Below are 24,233 nucleotides of genomic sequence, written 5' to 3'. Positions count from 1 at the left end.
TGTTTGGCGCAATGGCAGAAAATAAAATGAACTATAAAACAGCAACAAGTAATCTAACAGGAAATTCAAACTGTAACATATAAACACAGATGAAATTAATAAAAATAAGTAAATATATTTCCTCCATTGCTGTCCAAACATGCCTTTTTTCCGTGTGTAAGCACCCCAACTAAAGTTTTTGACGGACTTACAATGAATATAGTGGTCTTTGTAGCGCAAACACGATATGGCAAAGAAATTTCTTACAAAATTCTTATGCAGGTACCTTATCGTCGATCTCAATCTTCCAATAAATAGCTGTTTTTGAATTCCGCTTTTAATATTCAACAGTTGCATGCAGACACGTCGTTCCCAAGGCATTACAACTATTTCCAGTATACAATGTAATAAATTTGTGGCGGTATCCCAAACCGAATTTCATAATAATTATTTTCTAACATATGCCTCCTCATCACCTTGACTACATAATTTAGGTTTATGTCCAGATGTAAATAAAAAGCCGGATACTTGGCCACATAAAATTAAACGAACATTAAAATTGTCAACAAATATATTAGGGAGCCGAAAATAATTTGTTGGTTTGGAGCTAAGTCAAAATTGAGCGGAGAGAAATTCGGATTTTAAATCGTTTCTTTGGTTTTAAAGTTGTTGAAAAACTACATTTTATTCTGCTACATTAACATCCTTACGAAATTCTTTTGAAAAGTAGTCTTAAATTATGGTATAAATTAATAAATTAACAGTATATTTCCTTTATAGTAATTTTGAACTTATCATCCTTACTGCATACATATTAGAAACGAATCCACATACTAAACTATTTCTTTAAAAAAAAAAACATGTTTTTCTTTGTGAGATTAAAAAAATTGTATCAAATACCACTTACTTAGACGTATAAAAGGAAATTGGTGATTTTTCTAATCTTACATATGAAAGAAATTTCAAAAATTCCACTAAAATGTGTCCGAACAGCGTGTTTTCTGGCTGATTTCCATAAGTCAATTAATGTAATGTATTCAGTAAATATAAATATTAATATTAATAACTTTAAAGACAGGTGAAAAAGAATTAAGAGAAACTCACTTACAACACTCTTTTAATATATAACTTTTCTTCATAAAAAATGTTGCCTCCGTTTCTGGATTATACTTGCAAATGAAGTGTTTTATGCCTGAAAAAATGGTTTTATTATGCCAAATTAAATGACTGTAAACCGGTCTCAAGCTTCCTGTCTTTTCTCCTGCGGATCAAAATCAACAATATAATGATATCGAACTGGTTTACATACGTATCTACGAATTTGATTTAGGATCTATGACATCTTGCCACACATAAATATGTAAAAGTACAGTTTTAAATTAGGTATAAGAAATTTTAAATGCCTTTATTTTACTTTTGTTTTTTTAATGTTTTAGTATACAGTAAAATGAATTAGTAATTCTTCAGTTAAAACTTTCATTTCACATTACATTATTCTGTAAAATACTTTTATGTTTAAAGTTTAAATAAAAATCCTCATAAGATGAAAGTTTTAAAGAAAAATATACTTAACATTTTGCTGAAAATTTGTAGTCGTTTTATAGTTAGTTATTAGTGTCATAATAGTTCAAATTTCTTTATTTGCTTATTAGTATTAAATAGTTTTTAACACAATATTTAAAAATATGTTTTTATAGCATACAAAAAAATACATTGAAGTTTACAGAGCAATTTACTCAAATTACGTAAAATACATACAATTTTACACAGAAATCGCGATGAACACAATTCATTATACCTACTGCTTGAAAGTATCTTGATACACAAGCCAGAAAAAATATATATGGCCTATTTACGATGACGTATTACTTATTTTAGAAAAATTCCAGCTAATGAACTGAAATATTACCAGCACAGAAAAATTCCTGTGGATTTAAAAAAAATCTTATTTTTTTTTGTAAATATCCACTACCTCATAAAATACAATGAAAATAAACAGTTAAAGTTAAAGAATATTTACTCTATTTCTGTAAATTAAAATAATTATTAGGCCAACTACGTAATTATTACTTTAAACATTTAAAAATAATTGACCAAGAAAGAATAATTTTTTCAATAAATTAAACAGGATATTTATAAATATAGAAATTTTGTTTTGAAATTATACTTTAATATTTTTCGTTTTTCTTTTTCTTACAATTTTCCGATGACTATTTTCCTTACTTAATCGTTAAGTAAAACGTACGAGTCAAGGTCGCAGGAATAAATATCCATTTGTTTGAAATCACGGTATGCTATGCTTATACTTCTGTCTGCATCCTACCCCGTAAATCTTGTACGAATCCATCAACGATAACTGGATGTAACTTTTCAAACTAAAATTTACGTGCCTCACTTTCGGCGCCGCTGTTTATTTTATGCACTGGATACGGCCATGGTTAACTTAACACACTGATTTGTGTACACAGAACTGCACTTTGCGCGTCACTTTTGAAGAATTACCGATTTTATTACATCAATCAAATTTATATAAATATAATAAATAATATAGTAATTTTTCAATAACCATTTTTTTTCGTATATCGTGTTCCAGCTCCTTCGTTACCAATTAACTGATATTAATTTCTTTCAATACCGCTTTAAAGGCGTTATTTATTTAAAAATAAACTACCTACAGAAGAATATAGCAGTAAACAGAAATTAAAGTAGATCTACGCAGTAATAATGACCTTGAGTTTGATAGACGCACTGGCGTAATGGATGATTAAAAATTTGTAATGCATTATATTAATTCCCCCCCTGTATTTATTGGAGAACAGTATTTCTACTGTTTTATACAATCTCAGACAGAAAATCAAGGGGATTAATGTCGGGTGACCTTTGAAGTAATGATATAGGGCCTCCTCTGTTTATTTGTGAGTTACTAGCAACTAACGATCACCATACAAGTCCATCGCATACTATACAGAGTGTAAAAAGTTTGACTGCTATTACTTCAGCATGAGATAGAGTAATTGTAAGTGAACAAAAAAGTTGGATATTACAGGGGCGTAAAATTAACAGTTTTCAAAATACAGCGAGTATTAATATTGGGGAGTTTCATCACGGCGTGACAACAGCGCTTAACCTAACGCCACACAGCTGATGCATACTATGTGTGCACGCGGCAGACTTGTCCTACGGAATAAATGTAAACAACTATTATTATTATGAAACATTTAGTAAATTTGAAGACAATTGTTTTTCAGTTAAATAAATGAAATAAAATGTATAGATTTTGTAGTACGAAAATAGTGTTGTGCTTAAATTTTAGCTCTAATTTTAGTAATTATTAATCTCTTAAAACAGGAACTTAACTTTTAATCAAATTAGGAATTTGAAAAATATGTAATTAAAGTACCCAAAGATTCACGTCATCCAAATAATCTCATACGTATTAAAAAATAATAATTTAGGACTTATCAAATTTAGTAACAAGTACAAAACAAACTACAACATATGCTCAAAATGTCCGACACCATTTTCGACACACAAGACATTTGAATACAATTTTCGCGCACTCGCTGGAAAACGCCTCAAGAAAAGGAAATAGTGGTACGCAAAAAACACTCAGACACGGTCCAACTCCAGATAGCAACTGAATTGCGTATTGCTGGCTGGACAGCTTATTACCTCGTGTTATCTACCGCGCCATTGCGTTGTCACGTTGTTCGATATGAATTTTATCAAATTTTAAATTTATTACAACGCAAATTATTTTTTAGAATTAAGCATAAAGAAGTTAAAAAAAGCGATGAATAAATATTGTATTTTATGGTATTCTATGAACATCACATTGGAGATTTTGATCATTTATTCAGAACTCCCTAATTGTATAACAGTTTTAAAGAACGGCTTTTCGTTTGATATTAATTCGAAAAATGTCATAAAATTTAAAAAAAACAAGCGTAGAATATTTTTTTTTAAACTACATTACCCGTCTAGCACGCCACTGATGGTTGTAGCGAATTGTTTGTAGGCCATTTTTAAAGGATATTCAGCCCTATTCTGTAACTCCTTATCGAATAGAAATGTATAAAATCGAATCGAGATCAACCCATCAAATCGGAATTGGGCAACATCGGTATTCTATAACTTGTTTCGACGCTACTATCGATGTTGTTGGTAGAAATCAACGTCGATCGGTCAACTCTGTCGAAGTGGTAGTTTTAGATATCGAGATCGGGTCACGCATGCGTTGTTGTGTTAGATGTGTCAGTACTGTCAGTTTGAGTTAAGCATAACCTCGCAATACAACTAATCTTTTTTCCTTTTCGTGTTTTAAATCACAAAATTATAAAATATTAGTACGTCTATACGTACGTGTATAGGTATATTTTTTATTTAATTATCTAATTTGTGCATGGTTTATAATATTTTCTATCAAAGGGCTTAGTTTTACCGTGAAGTAAAATTTTGTGCAGCGTAATGAAATCTAGCTGCTCTGTAGAAGTTGTTTTCTTTATTGGAGTCGGAACTGACATCATTAATATTTTTCAGTACTGACCTTCTCGAAAGATTACAGCAAAATGAATGTATTTTTAAACTTAACTATAGAATCTAGTAGGTAGGTACAATTAAATTTACGGAACATGGGATTTTGCTATTAAAACACATCTGCAAGTCAACTGTGTATAAATTCCACTTTTTATACCTCCGCTCAATCTTGTAAAATGCACATTTATCTTAGCTTTTGCATATTTCATATTTTGAAATTTCTAACCTCTTTAAATGTCACTTGGTTATTAAAGTCTATAATCGCAGAGCAATGCATTGATGCCATTACGCTAAATCGGCATTGAATCGAGGTCTTTCTCTACGATTTGAGTTACAGAATACCAATTTTAGGAAACGATCGACGCGATAGATATTGAACTTTACGAATTGCGAACATTTCGACTCGATCTGAGCATTTCGATGCAGGTTACAGAATAGGGCTGATTATGTCATCATAAAACGTACCCAATTTGGTTTCATTATTACGTGCTGTTTTTTAGATATCAGGAAAAAAAACTATAAAAAGTAATTAAATTCGACACTCTGTATGTTCGCTTCAACATTTTTTGTTCAAAATTAAGTCCTCTATCAACTGTTAAAGTTAGTACGTTTAAAAAAGGGAGCTCCCTATATTTACCAGACGGTATCTGCCCTATTATTGTCTCTTGTCTTTGTCACTGCTATTGCGAACTCTCTTCTTGATCTGCGTATCTCGCGGAGAAGATGGATTTGGTCAAACATTGAAATACTTTTCTGTTATTATATGTATTTGAGTGTAAAACAGTACTTTTACGATTTAATCGTTTCGACTTGTAGGACCAAGCCTCACCTCCAATTTCCGGATCTTTCGCGGTCGCCTCGTTTTAACAGCAAGTCGTCTGTTTGGAAACCAGACGGTCAGTGGCTCGTAACGCGCTTTAATAAGCTGGTAAAAATGCATAAGGCGGCGATGATTAGGCGACTTTTTTAAAAACTACTTAATGGCAGCTTGTACAGATTGCTAATCGTACGAGTCTCTTTCCCATTACGAACGGCGGGCTCCTCGCTTATTTCCGGCCCCCGGCTAATTACCAATTCAACAACTAAAACACAGCGATGTTAACTATACAATTTCATTTACACACTCATAATTAATACCCAGATGAGAAATTGCTTCGCTATGCTAATGCAAAGTAAACAACGAGAAGGCCCCTCGACCACCCCTCACCTCCGCTGACGGGCAGGGTCGTCCGTCAGACGGGATTAGAAAATTATTACCGTACTGATTGAAAAAAAGCGCTTAGATCACATTGTTTCTGTATTAATAAAAATTATTTTCACTTATAATCTCTCTAGTGCTTGAATTATTTCCGGAAATTTCTCCGAAGGAACGTATTTTCTAGAAAAATGCGTTATTGAGGAAAAATTTCCGGACATTCCGGTAAGAAAATTTTGCAACCAAAATTTATTTAAAAAATCTGACATGTATCATTTTGAAACTTATTTCGCTAAAATAAAGTTGGCTTGACAGGTAGACATTGTTTTGTGGCGCATGACATATTTTTTCTTCTTAAACGTCATATAATTTAATCGCATTAATACATTAATTAATTGTCATGCCCTAAGACTTTCATTTTCATAAGTACGGGGATACCTTAACTTTGAAAAAAAAATGTTTCAATCTTTAGTAGGTAAAACAAAATGGTTCTTAATAAAACATAAAACACGTTCCTTTGCAATACAATTCACTTAGTATTACTAAAATAGAAGGAAAGTAAGTTTTTGTAGAAAAGCGATGTCTATTACAGTTTATCAAAGATTCTTATTAAAACATAACAAAACACATTCCTTTCACTTTAGTAATAAAAAAGGCATTTAATTTTTAAATTTAAATATTTATCTTTACAACACAATTCACTTAGTACACTGAAAAAAACAATTACTTTCTATTAAAGCAATCGGTTGTTTTGAATGCAGTTAGTTTACATTTATGCTGGTTACATTGAGTTAAACCAGTTACATTCAATACAAGTCATTTGATTTGTTTGAATTAAAAAAAGAAACAGTTTACAATAGATTTGTCTATAATTAACAAATTAGATTTAATATAACCATTTATGATTTTAGAATATTTGTTAGGCGAATTAAAAGAATAAATTTTTAATACAAATTTATATTCGTTTTTATTTAATAAATATTATTTTATATTGGCCTATCTAACGTTACAATTAAACTTTAAAGGAAAATTATNTATTTATCTTTGCAGTATAATTCACTTAGTATTACTAAAATAGAAGGAAAGTAAGTTTTTGTGGAAAACCGATGTCTATGGCAGTTTATCAAAGATTCTTATTAAAATATAAAAAACACATTCCTTTCACTTTAGTAATAAAAACGGCATTTAATTTTTGAATTTAAATATTTATCTTTGCAACACAATTCACTTAGTATTACTAAAATAGAAGGAAAGTAAGTTTTTGTAGAAAAGTGATGTCTACGGCAGTTTATCAATGATTCTTATTAAAATATAAAAAAACACGTTCCTTGCACTTTAGTAATAAAAAAGGCATTTAATTTTTAAATTCAAATATTTATCTTTGCAGTACAATTCACTTAGTCGTATTACTAAAATAGAGGGAAAGTAAGTTTTTGAAGAAATGCGATGTCTATGACAGTTTATTAATGATCCTTATTAAACATAAAAAACAGCACATTACATTCGCTTTAGTAATAAAAAGGGCGTTCATTATTTGAATTGAGATATTTATGTTTGCATCAGTATAATTCACTTAGTATTACTAAAATAGCAGGAAAGTATGTTTTTGTGGAAAACCGATGTCTATGGCAATATATCAATGATTCTTAAAAAATCATAACTGCAATCAAGTAGGCTTAGGCTTGTGATGTCAAAATCGTCTTCGCTATATGTCACGTTGACAGTCATTTTGTCTAGCTTCTAATTGTTTACAATTAAATCATGGCAGTGAACAACCAAAAAACTAATTTAAAACCTTATAGTATACCTATGTAATTCTTGCACCAAAATAGGGGACATTATTTTGTCTCATAAAAATTTAAAGTATTTACCATATTTACTGAAAAAAACTGGAATCAGTCCGCATCAAGAAAACCTTTTCGCAGCTATTCAAAAGATTTTGGAGGAAGATATCCCATCTTTTTTACGTAGAACCAGGGCTCAGCAGAACAAATTTTCATCAAATTATTGCATATATTTTATGAAACACGGACATCTGATGGAAAAGAAAAATAAAGGTAATACTTATGCTCCTCGTTACTCTCCGTTGCGAAGAGAAGAGTTCCAGCCAGAATTTCAAAAACATTTAGCGTTAATAGAAGAAATCTCGGAACAAACATTTGGTAAATAATAATTATTTGTATCTATTTATTATTTTAAATTAAATAAAAATATTACAAAGCAAAATTCTGGATAGGTAGTAGGTACTGATTTTTGAACCATATGACAGTTGTCAAAAAAAAATTCCACTTATTAATTTTGTTTGTCTAGCTTGGCAGGAGGAAAACAATTTCCGAAAAATTTGAAGGTTGCCATGGGCAACTGTCGAAATTACAGTATGTAATTAGCTTAAAATGACAGGTGTAAAATTTTCAATGAAACAGTTAGGTAGTGCAGAAATAATATAGTTTTCTAAGATAAATTTTTAAGCAATTTCTTGTACAGTGCACAGAAAAACTATAATGCACTGTTATACATATAGACAGAGAGCAAAACTGGTTATTAAAATATATAATTAATAATATATTACTAATAACAAGCCCCGATAAAAGATCTTGTATGTGAACTAAAACAAATACCTTCTCCTGGAATGATTGACAGCACCTGTCAGTTGGAATTATCGAGAGATAATTATTTCCAGCGTCAAGGCTAACTAGCACTTGTCAGGGAGCACTTATGACTGTATTTAATTTGTAGATAATAAAAGTGATATACACTGTTTTACACAAATTGAAATGATATTTGTTTTTTTAACGATTAGGTCACGATTCGCTGGTAATATTAGAAAAAAATATATGTTTCGTACGAATTAAGTTTAGATTTTCATCACATTTCTGCATACATTTTTAAAAAACTGCATATTTCTGCAGAAAAAAATCATAGGTAAAAGTATACTTGCGGCAATGAATAAATGGTGTTGGAAATAACATTTTTCAAATCCTTTAGTTTATTATTTAAGGCATTTATAAGGTGTGTCATCGTACTCGCGGCTCGAGAGTATAATGTCCTAACGGTATTCACTGCTTAAGTGCTGTGTAATAGCAATAAATAGTAACAATAAAATGTTATGTTTATGCACGTGGTGATTGCCTGTCATAAGGAAATTTGTGTGAACAATCAATCAAGTAACGAGTCCCAGAGCTACGCTGAAAGAGAAAATCAAAACGTGTTTAACGTCATTACGAGAATTATTAACTTTCGAGATATGTATAATTAGAACCACACTGCAGCGGAACTCGACACTTTTCAGACAACAACTTGACTTTTTTCAGAACTTTCTTTATTAACACCAGTTTTTGTTGGCAGGAGGATGTTTCCCACCCTGAGAGTCTCCTTTACCGGGATCAGAACCGACCAGCGTTACGCGGTGCTTCTGGACGTGGTACCGGTGGACAACAAACGCTACAGATACGCGTACCATCGATCGTCGTGGCTGGTGGCGGGCAAAGCAGATCCTCCCGCCCCCAACAGATTGTACGCTCACCCGGACTCTCCTTACTCCGGGGAACAGCTGAGGAAGCAGGTGGTTTCCTTCGAGAAGGTCAAACTCACCAATAACGAAATGGACAAGAATGGACAGGTAAATAGAATTTTAAGAATTGTTATTAGAAAATGAAAATTAGGCAAAACTTGTTTTGTCGTGTTTAATCAATTTATATCTATTTATCTATTCTATCTTCCTTGCTGCGAATAAAGCGATTTGTTGATGTGTAAGAGATTATCATAGTTGTTGCTTATTAAGAATCGCCACGGTAGCGCAGTCGGTCGAAAGTGCGGTGGCAAGCATTTCTCGACTAGGCTTCCTACTCTGGTCCGGGTTCGATCCCCGGTGTCGGCACTGGCAATGTCGATGGATAATGGGTGTTTGTCCGCGTTTTTTCAAGTGTAGCCCCCTTCCGCACAAGCCTTTGGCTTTTGGTTTTGGGGGTTGTCTCATTTCTGTGGTGTGTTTTATGTTTTTTGTTTAAGAAGATAAATAAAAATTAGCAAAATCTAAATAAGCATATGGGGCATTAAGTTTAGTACATTTAAATTAACGCAGTCAGTAACACTCAAAAATATGTATTATGCAATTTCTATAAATAACCAAATACCTACTAATTTCAGTGACAAAATATTGTACTTACCTAATTTTACATGCGTTTTTTATTGGTCTTTAGCATTCAGTGCCAAGATTTAAAAAAATGGCCGCCTCTTTTGAGAACACTGAAAACAAAATATAGTGAAAGTAAAACTATAAGTAAAATAAATCTTAAATAATAAGCTACAATCCTGACGCCTGTTTGTAAAGGTTACGTAAAGTTGATACAGTTAATATCGGTGCTTCTTATATTCTTCAATAACGTTAAATTAAAATTTACATAAGTTATATCATTACTTGCATCAGTATTTATTTTTTATAGGTACCATATTTAGGTAGTAAAAACTATATTGCGTTACTACGCCACGAACGAATCTAAACTTGTAGTCTGCTAAACTTGAAAACATGAAAGATTTGGAAAGGAATATAGGTATACACTCAAATGCATAATTATTCTATGCAGCGTAAATATATAAGGTCTACGTAAATTTTTACAATTTTTATTAATGTATAACCAATTTCACTTGTGAAAACTGTTAATACTCACCAAAATGCCTACTATACCTTCCATTTGTTTATTTATGTAATTCCTTAAAAAAAATTTATGTTTTAAAAACAGTACGCGTCATAAATACGCTTTGTAGCCACTACCATTTTAAACATTGGTGGCTATTTGTTCAAATATTCAGTATTTATTAATTTTTCTACTTTTAAGCTATGTTAACTTCATATTTTTAATGCTGTAAAGACTTCATTACCCAGGGATATCTCGGATAGCGAAGACACGATTGGAAGTATAACAGTAACGAGCCTCTCACTTGGCATTCCCATTCCGGTGGATTTTTACCGTTACACCAGCGGCAGATTCGAGATATGCTTATACAAAATCTACATGCAATTAATTTCTAATTAACTGCATAGGAGAATCACGCGAATTTAGCATAAACCCGCATTCTAATTCGAATGCACATTTGTGCTAGCTTCGTGCGCTTTTCTTTCGTCTGCAGCCAGCGTGTAGTTTTCGATCAGCTGGGCCGATAGTAACTCGGCGACTTAACGCCAATAAAGTTCCCTTTAATTGATGACGACGGAGAGCAATTAATACACGTACGGGATCGAGGAAATACGTGTAACTCGCCTAGTGGATATTAATTTAAATTATACGTCCGAGGCCGTTCTAATAAATAAAATTAAGAGAGGCGCAGGATATCGCCTCGAAAACGACGGAGTGGTTTGTACCTGCTTACCGGTCACACTATTTCATCCATTTTTGTAATTAATTCCTGTCTAGCTGCGAGGTATATTTAAGGCCGACAAAAAGTGAATGTGTGTATAGCATGTTTCACTTTAATGGGCAGCGAGATGTCTAAAGTACGTTTCATATTATCTGGTATAATAATTATGCTTAATATAGTTTTGTACAAGTAGTGTTGTTTCAAATATAAGATTCGTTGCACCTAATTGGAATCAAGTGCCGGCATCAGTCATATTTCCTTGGTGTTTCGGATGTTCGTGCCCCACGCTGGGCGCCATGTCCTCTTTCACCATTATTTTTATTATTATTATTTCGGAGATAACATTTTTACCGAGCTCCCCATATATTGTCTGCCGTGCTGGGATTGCGTCTCCTTTCGCCAGCAAAGGGGCATACAGAATTTTCGTACGCCTTCCTCATCTTGCCAACCTCTATGGACGCGAAATAGATTCTTGGAAATATGGTCAAAAATCTTATTTGTGTTTGCCTTTTTCCACTCTAGTACACCCTCTTGGTGCAGATTTGGAGTCTTTCAACTGAGCTTAGTTGCACTAATTGTTTTGTAGACACTTCGAGTATGAGTACTCTAGTGTCTGTACCACTATCTTCTTAGGCTTTGCACTAGCACTAGCTTTGAGGTATCTTGTGATTACCTGATAAATTGGAATATTCTAGGACCTCGTATAGTCCTCCTTTGGGTACCTATGAAGCTTCTGAGAGCTCGTACGATAATATGCCTTAGGATTTTCACCGCAGGACGGATAAGGCCTGGGTGGATGGCGCTCTAAAACTGCGGTCTAAGCCAGGAACAATGTGCTCGCAGAAGTTTTTAACAATGTTTTGAATTGTAAAGATTTTGGATTTATTGAAAATATGTTATTTCCAATAAATGTTATTTAATATGCAAAGGGTTTTATATAATGCAACTAGCAACAAAATTAAGGGAGCAGAAAAATTTCCAAATTTTTTTAGTGATGCTTGAAAGGTTGTAGTTTCGGGAAAAAATGATCGTATCGAGAAAATAAAAAAGGCACCTTGAAGCGTGAATATTCTAGTTTTAAAATCTTGAGATGAAAAATTTTTTTGAGCATTACTCTCGGCACAATCAAAAGAAATAATGCAAGGCAAAAATTTTACAAATTTTTTTATTTTTCAAAACTGCTAATGGGCTCAGAAAATTTTTTCTGGTTTAATCAATGCCTGTGTCATCTAGCCTGATTCCTAAGCTTCAATTTTATTTTTTTTTTAAATTTTCTGTACTATTTTTCTGTACTATTTTCTGTTATATTTTCTGTTTTTTATCATTGAGGTAGCGGTTATTGAGAGAAACGTCACCTTCTCTCATGAACCAATGATCGTACAGCGAACGAAAGGTGGATTTTGGAAACTTCAATCAATCCTCTTTAACGGCTTTTTGGTATATTTGACAAAAAATTTATACTCATAAAATACATATAAACATTTGAAAATGTGCAAAAAAGACTTTTTCCGACGTTTTGGAAAATCAGCGACTACTACGACTACTTTGCAAAAGTATCAATGTTTGTAGGTCGAACCGTTTTCCTTTTCTGAATCGTTTTATTTAAAGATTTATAAACAATTAAAGGAATAGGTTTATTGCTCCTTAAACATCAATTTATGATGATTAAGATGAAAAACATTTTTGTGTGTTATTTTTCTCACAATTTCGCGTTAACTATTCATCAAATATTGAAAAAAAATCAATATTGAAAAACATTCAAATTTTTCAAAATTTTTTTATTTTTTTCATTAATTCTCATTGAATGTGAAGAAAAGAACCGCATCAAAAGTGAAGAGATAATTATCCAGTATAATTTTCTGAATATTTTGAAATAAAAAAAAACGTTTTCTTTAGTTTCAAATTTTTTTTTTAATTAAAAAAAATTTTTTTTCAAAATTAAAAAAAAAAATTTTCCAACATTTGAAATATTCAATTCAATAACGCAAAAAAATGTTGAAAATTTTGATTTTATTTTTCAAAATTCAATTTTTTTTCATAATTTTAATTTTTTTTTTATATTTGTTGATTTATTTCGAAATTTTGAGGAAAATTTTTCTGAGCCTACGTTTTGAAAAATTCTTGCCTTGCATTATTTAGTTTGATTGCGCCGAGAATGATGCTTAAAAAAAAATTTCATCTCAAGATTTCAAAACTAGAATACGTTGAGATGTTTTTTATTTTCTCGATACGCGACCATTATTCAAGAAGTTACAGCCTTTCAAACATCGGTAAAAATTGCTGCCTTAATTTTTTTTTTTTTGCTGTGTACCTATTAATTTTCTGTCGTACTATATGGACTAACCAGGTATTCGTTTCTGGTTACTAAACTTCCAGGAATCAGGGTCGACATTCAATCACCTTCCTTGCTGGGTCCGCAGAAATCCTGTAACGAAGTCCGTCTTAGGTTTGGACAATTGGCCTCTGAATTATGTCTAAAAGTCGTTTTTTTCATAAAAAAATTATTTTATTCAAACTTTGTACAAGTCGAATATGGGAAACCCATTTCTCTGTACGCATTTCATTTAATTTTCTTTTCATTTTTTTCGGAAAATTAATTTTTGTGTTTTTAATAAATTTAACGAATATAAGATTTCAGGAGACAAGACATCACTAAAAGCTTTAAAATATCAGACTACTCCTATGAAATTAATTCTTTAACCCATAACGACGACCACAAACAATTATCATTTCCCGTATTTTATGTCCTGTTTGAGTTTGTGTGTCAATTGGGCGCGGCGGGGCGACTCCTCCAACTTCCAGCCACGTCTTAACGACGTCCAGTCATCGGAGAATTAAAAGTAAATCCAAACTTGTATTTTATAGCGCGTATTCAGGGGTCCCGTAGCGGGTTATGAATGGGCCCCCCCGATGCCTGGCCTGCACAAACGCTCATATTTCAATCTCCACGGAATGGATTTTAAACGAGATGCCTTGTTAGTCGCTAGGTGAGAAATTCGTTGTCCTCCGGACTCCCCGAAGAGCCGCTCCGATCCCGGGCGCGTATCGCCAACGCCCCATCTGGGCGATCCGCATGGGGGCCGGGGCGTGACGTCGATGGGCAGCCGGGTAGCCCAGCACGGGGCTAATACAACCGCGACACTCAGTTTCTCCTCTTTTCAGTTTATATTGTCATATAATCGTAACTCCTGATTTTAATATGCATGACGTTCCTCGGTTGTGCCTTTGATTAATACTAAAGTGACGCGGTTTTATTTTTTTGTCAACGTATGGGGCCGCGCTGGAATTCGGGTGATGTTGACACTGCCCCACGAGGGCCTGATTAGGTGACATTGTTTCGTAAACTCCCTTGATAAATCGTCGTGGGTAATGGTTATGGGCCTGCTCCTCTGGATGACGTCGGAGAGATTGGGAACGATAACGGGTATAACGTTAAATTTGTAATGGCTTCGTCTGGCGGTGACGTTAAGTAAATTTTATATGTCCTACGTTTATAAAATTACGTTGAACGCGTCTTAATCGCCTCTCCCTATTCTTGGTGTCTTCTATGTTTATGCTGCACAGGTTTTGGTGAGTTGTATTGTAAAGAAATGGATATAAGCAGTTTATTTTGCTTTGAATTCTAATTTTGAAATACTGAATCCTAAACTGAAAACGTTTACTTATGTACGCAAATATGGCCAAATAAAGTTGTGTCAATTTTTTTTACAACATTGTCTAAATATGTTTCACAATTAATTCTAAAAATAATCGGGTAATTAATTAGAAAATGATTGTGCGCAATCTGATGCAAAATACAAAATAATAGAGCGAATTATTTATAGTCCAGGCTATAGAGCAGTAAAAGAAAGCTTTGGCTTTGGCGTTTGTTCTTGAAGTCATCTGTTTTGTTGTACAGAAAAATCCCAAATATTATCTAGAATAAGAATCCTATTCCAAAAAACCATTGCTAAATTCAGGGGAACAACAAACATACAAAAAGAACAAAAAAATGACGCGTTTTTCGACATATTTTTCCCTGTAACATTGAAAGTAAACCCTAAGTCAAAGTCATTCTCTATTTTTAGTTTATTTGACGATTTTCAATAAAGTTACAACAACTGCGAATCCGAACTGAATTTTGCATTAACAATGGGCAAAAAATCGTAGAAAATCACATGTATATTTGGAGCAATTTTTAAAATAAGTAAATATTTATAAAAAATATTGATGAAACTGTGAACAAATAGTAAACATGATAAAAATTTTGCAACGATCGACCGCGTAGTTTTCGTTGACAGGATCATTAATTAAGAAAATTTCAAAAAGTTTATCGCGTACCGTTTAAATTAAGATTTAGGAAGGGTACACAATTTTTTAGAGATACTTGTTGTCATAATAAACAATGATCAATACTAAAAATACCCCTGTTTACACTTTTATAACCATAGAGTTTTTTTAATTTTTCAACTTTTTACGCTATAAACAATTATCTATTTATTGCCCAGGAAATTTTCTATGCAATCGACAAAATCTTACACATATACAAACTAGTTCGTAACCCCTTGATTTTTAGCCAAATACGACAGAATAAAAATATGTAGAATAGAAAATCGTCAAATAAATAAAAAATAGATTAGATTATTTAGGGCGTAGGTACTTTCAATGTTACAGGGAAAAATATGTCGAAAAATGCGACATTTTTCGTTCTTTTTGTATGTTTGTTGTTTCCCTGAATTTAGCAATGGTTTTTTAGAACAGGCAAACACGGATTCTTATTCTACATAATATTTGGGATTTTTCTGTACAACAAAACAAACGCTTCGAATGCTCTACCGCCTGGACTATTATAGAAAACTCCATAAATTTGAAATAAAATGTTGAAGTAGCTAATAATAATTCCATTTATTGCCCAACATATTTTTCTAATTTTAAGACAAAATTAGAACGTGTGTAATTACTAGGCTAGAAACTAGTGGCGACAATCAAATAATCAGAAATAAGATAAATCTGCTGCCAAGCCGTGTGCCGCTCTATGCTCATAATATACAATGCTACTGACTGCCATAAAAACACGTGCCATACACTCGACACCACATGCACCAAGCAAGGCGTCAGACTCACTCATACACACACAAACGACAATGAAATACACTACCAACGTCCCTCACACAAAAACTGAGCAATATGATACCATAATATTGACTCAAATTGGTAAACAATCAATTTAATTGTGTACTAAGAAATATTGATAATGTAAATACCTCTTTTTGACTGTAATGCAGTGACTATTATAAAAGACGAGTCATTTATGAACAATAAAATCAACAGTGGCCTAAGATTTGATCCCTGGGAACCTCCAGATGTAGCTAAAAAGTAGTCAGATTAATGACCATTGTAAACAACATACTGCTGTCTATCTTGACTGAAATAATTTTAGTACGGCTCGAGTAAAAACAAAATAGTAATTGTTTAATTAAAATATTGAAATTAACATTGAAACTGTCTGCTTTATACGGTAATATGTTTTCTTGATATGAAGTGACCGATGTGGGAAGGACATTTCTGAATTTTACACGGAACCAAAAGTAATCTACGGTTCGGGATCTGTCTGGAGAGGTAGGACCGCCATTTTTCGATGGAATCGGTCCGCTTAACATTCCGTCTTAATTCCCCTGCTAGTACTCGCGTTCTTATCGAGTTCTTATAAATATTCAATAAGTTGTTCTCGGGTAGTTATGACCCATTTACTAATGTATGCGTTAAATTATGCGGTGGCCGCTCATTTGTGCGTAATATCGCGGGTTGCGGCTTTTAATCAGAGGCCATTAAGGAGGCAGTCGGCGGGCTCGGACACGAAAATAATTTTCCGTTTGAAAAATCGCGTTTTATGTTTTCACGTCAACTGTTTCGGTCGCCCGGATGGCTGATGGATCGGCGTCGACTTACCGGAGGGTTAACCGGTCTGTGTATATACAGGGTGGACCAAATTAGACACTTTTAGGGTTTATTTCTTCTGTTCCTCGAAAAGATAGGAAACAAGTAGTTTAGATGGAACTTGCCCGATTTTTGAGAAAAGTTGAGTGGCGAAAACCGTATCTCGATATCTGAATTCGTTAAGAGATACACAGGGCGTTATTCAATTTTGGTCGTTTACTACAAAGCTCTTTTATTTTTTTTTTTTTTTATTGAAAGTACTGAAAAATATGACCATAATGCTTCATCTACTATGCCACTACTTTGAGTTGAGACTTAAGTTTTCCAAATTAAACTCCATTTTATTCACGTGTTTGCACACAAAATTTCGTTTCACCATTTTCATTTGTTTAACAAATATTTGAAGAAATAATATCCATTTTTTAAACCTTAGCGCTGTATCTAAACAACGGTGGGATTTCGAAAATAAGTTTATACAGGGCGTTTCTCAAATAGGGTTCCAAACTTCTATTGTGTTTATAACTCATTAAAATAAGCTAAAAAGTTCCTATTAACATGTGCCCTAAAACGCACCCTTAGGAAGTTATATGCCCTTAAAAAGGCTCAAACAAAACTGTTTTTTTTTTATACTTAAATTTTCCACTCACCACTTTTACTAATTAAACACTGCAAAGCTCAATTGACAGTTTATCAATAACTTAAATTGTTAAGCGTTGTGGCAACGTCAGTCTTTTATTTGCCATGGTAAACAGATTTTTATAATTTTTGGCCTAATAACTTAAAGAGCAGAGTAATTTTCAAAGTCAATTTACTCGAAAACCATTGGAAATATCGATTTGGACAAAGATAATATTTTTTACGTAAAATTGCTAAGATTTTATAAATCTGTAGAGAAAATTATAAAAAAATTGAAATAAAAATAAATTACGTGCCGAAAACCCCCTTCACCACTTAAATGGGACGCATATGATTTGCATGTCGAAAAACGGAGTAGCCCATAAAAAGTTATGTAAGGCCCATAAATTTTTTCTATTTATTTGAGACCGTTTTGTCAATAACAGAAAAAAACAGTTTTGATTGAGCCCTTTTAAGGGCATATAACTTCCTAAGGGTGCGTTTTAGGGCACATGTTAATAGGAACTTTTTGGCTTATTTTAATGAGTTATAAACGCAGCAGAAGTTTGGAACCCTATTTTAGAAACACCCTGTATAAATCAAGTCATTATTTTTACTTGCCTTACGGATTTCTGCATTTTTGTAATTACCTACATATAATTCAGGACACCCTGTATATAGTCTAACGTTGCTTATATTTATGACTATACTATTACTATACCCAATTATAAAAAGATATTTGTCACAACATTTCTGTTTCAAATTAAAGTAAAAAAAAGCTTTAGATGTAATTTATTAGGTATAAAATCCAATGAAAGGTAATATTTAAAAATAATTGGAGTCAATTTGTATTAAAATATGCCTATTGTCATTTTTAAATGCAAATAAGTACTAGTATAAATAACTAACAAACAATATTAAACATACACTCTTTAAGAAAATATATTTCTGGATATACGGTAGGCATATCGTAGTATTTCTTAAATTTGAGACAGGATTCGACCTTTAGACAAAATTATTAACTATTTCATAATCTCTAGGTCATATAAAACGTTGCCTATTATTCAGAAGTAAACATTTGTTATAAGGTAATAAAAAAAATGTATCCAAAGTGCAATTACTAATGCATAGAAAACAACTCATGAAAGTTTACACACAAACAGAAATATGTGGGTACATGTAGGTAACTTCATTTAGACAGGTCGTTATGTAATTTAAAAAAAATCTTCGTAGCATTAGCAGACTAGGAATCTCAGAATTTTTTTTTTAGATTTGCCTAGATTCCTCTTTAGTTGAACACCAGTTTACTTTAAGAAATATGTCTTCAGCCCATATCTGAAGTGAATTGTCAGTCGAGTTCCTCATGAAAAATTGTTCATGTCAAATATCAAATATTAAACGTCCAGAAAATAAATTCCTCTTGTTCTTTACATATACGACACACCGCACAAAACTTGTAGAATGTGGTTTCTAGTCAAATTATCTTCTAATAATTTTGTGGATGTACTTCATTTCAAAGGCATAAATTAACAAATAAACTACTAGCCATAATTTAGGACCTTTAACTGTATCAATAATATCGTTTTATTTTAATGAAAATATTACAAGTTGTTCTTCTGCAATTTATTCTACAGAATAATAGGTATAAAAAAAGGGCCGACTTAACAAATTATATCAATTACCAGTACAAAGAACAGCTGAACATGAAATAAAAAGAAACTCTTGAGACTTAATATTTTTTAAACAAAATTGGTTACATTTATACTGTAATTTTATATGATTTCAAGTTCCGAGTATCTAAACTTATTCTTCTTAGTTTATCCAAACCATCCTGACAGAAAACAGACGATACCCATCAGATTAAAACTTATTGGGCCCGTGGTGGCTCTGAAGGCAGGCATTTAATCTGTATTCCCGATCTGACAAGGCGGACAAACTCACAAATTAGAATTAAACATGTGCCGTAGTTGTATATCATAAAGGTACAAGGTGTTCCCCTTGTAAAACGAGTGAACTGTCCCTCCGTTCGATGGGAAACGAATTAATTTATTCCTTTTGGGACCAAAGGGCCGTCCTCGTGCTAATGTTTGTTGGATGTTAGAAATTTAAGTAATATACGGAAAAAAATGATTGAAGCGTATAAATGAATAAAATAGTTTGGCATTCATTTATGCATATTGGGTAAAAAATAATAATAATTGTGGAATGGAAATATATAATTTCAACAACGTTGACAAGTTGACGTGTTTGTGTCGATTTGTTATTTTCACGGACGGTGTTTTCCTTTCTAGTAACATTAACTGTATTTAATTAATATTTTTAGTGAAAGACAGGCACATTTATTTTAACTGTTACTTTTTTATATTTGTCGTAATATTTCATAAAATTTTTTATGCAAACTGAAACTCCTACATTTATTTATTCATAAAAAGGTGTTCTTACTTATACTTACATAAGAATATATCATAGAAAATTAGCTATACCTAGTACTATTTATGATAATACAATTTAGTCATCCCAATTGCTAGAACTGTACAAAGTCTAACGTATATCGTCAAATTTAGATTTTGGGACGCAGTACTGTAGCGTTTCACCCTGTTTAACTTAAACCTCTGGCAGTCCTCCTGCAGACTATTAAGGGGTAATCGCCTGACGCTTGTTAGTGGCACAATAAAAATTTGGCGATCGCCGTTGTCGAAAACGGCTCGAATTTTTATTATTTACGCTGCGAACGTCCGGAGCTAACAAGTCCTAAAGCGATGATGAAAGGCTAATTTTATTGGCCATAATTATTATTTTTATCGTTATAGGACTGGGGGCAGTATAAAATACGATATTTACGACTGACCGGTCACCTGTTCTGGGCATATTCAATGGTATAATCCACCGGCAAATGGGCAACTCGTACACACACCTGACAAGAGTCGTTTACCAACAACGAATGCTGGTTATTCATCGGGGGGGCTTCTTAAATAAATAACAACTACTGCGAGCCGGACGGAAAATCGCTCCTCCGATTTATAAATCCCACTCGTCTGGGACTTTTATGGTGTTGAATGTGTGAAGTAAACGCACAAATTGTTTTAAAGGATTAAGCGTTAGACAGGTCCGTGAATGGGCTTTGTTGTCGGGTGCGCCTAACTATGGGCTTTTTATTAATTATGTGCTGCTGCATTTATTTTATCAGTGAATAAAACGTTTGTGGAAACGGCTGTTTTACAATATAATTTATCTTTATGGGTTTCCTTTGAAAGCTACTTACTTAAAGTGCACTCTTGAAATACTTATTTCAGGCTACATAGTAGCGTTATCAGTTGTTCAAATTTGTCATGATGTATGTAAATTTGAGTTTAGTTAAGTTTATCGTTTTTCCTTTTAGTAATACAAAATTGTTAAGGATATGTCAGAACTTGTATACTATAACAGAACATACTGATGCAAAATTCGCTCTACTTTCGAATCTAACGTGCAAAGCCTTTTACAGAGCTCCCTATGAGCTGAAAACACTACCAAAAGTAGAAGCCTATGTTCGAAGATACCTAGCCGACTATTCCTGCGATGCAGAAGACGCTGAGCGAAATGAAATTTTTACCTATGTTTCTAATTCAACCGTCAAAACTGCTCAAAGAACCGCATACTGCTCCAAACACCCCAAACCGCAGCAGATAACATCTAGAGAGGACGATGCTGTCGGCAGATCGACTACTGAAGACACTCGCGGGACATCTGCAAAAAATTCTCACATAAATGTAGAGCAACAGTCAAATTCCACGACGGGTGTCTGAATCGTCCGAAAACGGAGAAGCCAGAGACATAAACCAAGCAGCTGTCCTCGAGAATTCGCGGAGCCACACGGGCGTGATCGAACGTCAACTCTTTTCTTTCAATTTTTTACAAGAACTAAATGGTTTACATTCAACTCAGTTGCTCACGTGCAGTTTTTTTTTAATTAATTAATTAAAAGAGTGAACGTATTCGTGGTTACCAGTTGCTCGCATTCCTTGAAGTCTTTGGGAATGTGGGAAAAATCAATTTCTAGCGCCCGCCAATCGCGATGGAACGCATCGAAGCGTGTGTGTAGGCATTTCGAAATCCTGAATCGATTGTGTTTGATGGTACGATAAGGGCGATTCAATACAGGCAGCCAACGGCTCACGCCATTCACTGCTAACATATCAATTTGCAACGGATTCGTTTAGAAATCGAAATCACCCAGCAAAACGCACACAAAGAATTCGGCTTCTCAATCTAACGTGATCACGTTCGATGTGGATACAGTTACTACTTATAACAGTGGTGTTTTATTTAAATTGTATTTGAGATGACTCGAAAATTGTCTTCTGCTAGAAGAGTTTGAGATTGATATTGATACCTGATACCTAATATTATTTACCAACTTGTTTCAAGGTTCAAACTGCACCTCCTAAAAAGAAGAAATAGATGCATGGAAAAAAATGTTGTCATAAAAATTCAATCAACTGGTCTTTCCAGCGAATTAAAAAAATTGGCTTTGAACAAAATACACAGAATTACGTTTAGAATCGTTTTTTTGTTTAAATTAATACTCTCTAATTAGTCTGAATAAACTTTCAAGTTTATTTTCACACACGTTTTCTATTGGACACAGTTATTTGAAAATAACTGTGTCCAATAGAAAATTTTTCAACCAAATTTATATGTAATACCTAAGTAACTTAATATTTTCACAATTATAAAAATAAATCAAGAATTGTTGCCAGATCTACATATTTTATGCTTCATTGCGTGCATTTTCACGGTATTTTTCTATTTTGCATACATGTATATTAAGAAATTATTAAAAATGTATGAGTTGACTTTATCCTTATTCTTGGAGTTCAATAATCGCCATTCCAGTTAAGAAATACCTACATAAAATTATCAATTTTTGCCCTTACCTTAACCACTGACATATCTGTGACAAACAATTTTTGAACAGAATTTTTACATTTTGGGGAACAATACTGTTTCAATAAAGAATAATTTAACGTACTTTCATTTCTGAAATATTAAGTCGGCCTTATAGCATACAAAATAGTTATTTATCATACATATGCTAAAATTGACATTTTATTTTATTAGTAGTTAACGAACAAAATAAAGTCACTTTTAACAAATGTATTTTTATTGAATAGTGTAAAATGAAGAAACTAGTAGACAAGTTTACCGAAAATATACTTTGGCTTCCTTCAAAGAAAAATGTCAGTTATGGAAAGCGTCAACACTGATTCTAATTTCTCTATAATAAAAGCTAGTTTGAAAATCAAGAACAACATGAATATAAGCAAGTATTACTTGCTAATAGTTAATAGCGTTTTTAAAACGAAAAAGTGTAAAATATCGTCCAAAGAGAACGGAAATATTTACTAGCGAACAAATTAATACATTTTTGAATGAAGCTCCAGACACCAAATATCTAATGATATAAGTTGCCTCAATTTTTGGTTTATTTGCAACGTGAAGAGCTTTGTACTTAAATTAACATTGGATGAAATGAAAAATCAGAAAACTCCTTATTGATTCATGTTTTGAAGACTAAAACCAACATTCGTCGTAGTTTTTCTACTGCTGAAAGCTACATGAATTATTACCATAAATATGGTGGATTAAGGCCAGCCGTCGTTATCCTCCGTCGCTCATTTCTAAATTACATTAACGACAAATGTACTATTCAGCCTGTTGGGATAAATACTTTTGGGAAGATTCCTATTAATACTGCTGAATTTCTGAAATTGACAGATCCGAAGCAGTTTACTGGCTATTGTATACGAAGATCTTCGGCATCTTTGTTAGCAGATTCGGGAGCTAATTTAATTGCAGTAAAACGAAATGATCAGCCGTTGTTGAGGGCTACATCTAGGATTCTATTACAGATAAAAATAAAATTGCTGAGAGAAGTCTTCCCAGTATCAGTACCTCTTCTAATGCTGCAATTGTTTTAGAGTAGCTTGGAGAACCCTTCTACCTTGACATCAGCGTCATCAGGTGAGGTCGAAGATAGTATTGCAGTTAAACTGAATACCTCTACAATTACTTCTCAGGGAATTAACATACCTAAGTAACTGTTCGGGTTGTAATATTAACATTAATGTTGCTAAATAATATGTTCTTTCTAAATTTATCAATACAGCTCTCTTGCACTATTGTTAAAAGTGATTTTTACACTTGGTTGACTTATCAATGAATTAAAAATGCCATTTTAATGACAGTTTTACAATTTTTTTTTGTATAGCTAAACTACCTTCTTATAAGATAACACAAGTGATGAAATATGGTTTTGTCTTTATGTTCTGGACACTCATGTATCTCTGTACATAGCGTACATCGCCAACTCTTCTAAGATAAACGTCTGTAAACAGGAAGTGGTAAATAACCATGATTTATTGTGCAGAAATCAAATTCTGGTCAATTTTTGATATCCACTGTTTCAACTGACTAGGAATAAATGTATCCAAGTACTTTAGCAAAAAATAAGACATCTTATATGCATAATCCTCGGATTATAATGTTACCAACTTAAAATTGGTTACATTATTTTTATACTGTAGTGATTTTTCTTAAGAATTATAAAAACTAATGTTCTGTTCATATTCCGGATTGCACTAGACTATGAAGAACA

The 24,233-nt window shown here is 32.8% G+C and overlaps 1 protein-coding gene across 1 annotated transcript in view; it reads left to right on the top strand.

Annotated features, from left to right (window-relative positions):
• The window catches only part of LOC108905760 (T-box protein H15-like), a 96,734-nt gene that overhangs the window by 60,198 nt on the left and 12,303 nt on the right, over positions 1-24,233 (top strand). The window contains exon 3 of the mRNA XM_018708769.1: positions 9,056-9,329. Coding sequence (XP_018564285.1) covers positions 9,056-9,329 — 274 coding nt within the window. The remainder of the gene's footprint in view (positions 1-9,055; positions 9,330-24,233) is intronic.

Source organism: Anoplophora glabripennis, unplaced genomic scaffold (genome assembly GCF_000390285.2).
Source record: "Anoplophora glabripennis isolate ALB-LARVAE unplaced genomic scaffold, Agla_2.0 scaffold221, whole genome shotgun sequence".
NCBI classification, from domain to species: Eukaryota; Metazoa; Arthropoda; class Insecta; order Coleoptera; family Cerambycidae; genus Anoplophora; species Anoplophora glabripennis.
This window is presented reverse-complemented; position numbering and strand designations above follow the sequence as displayed.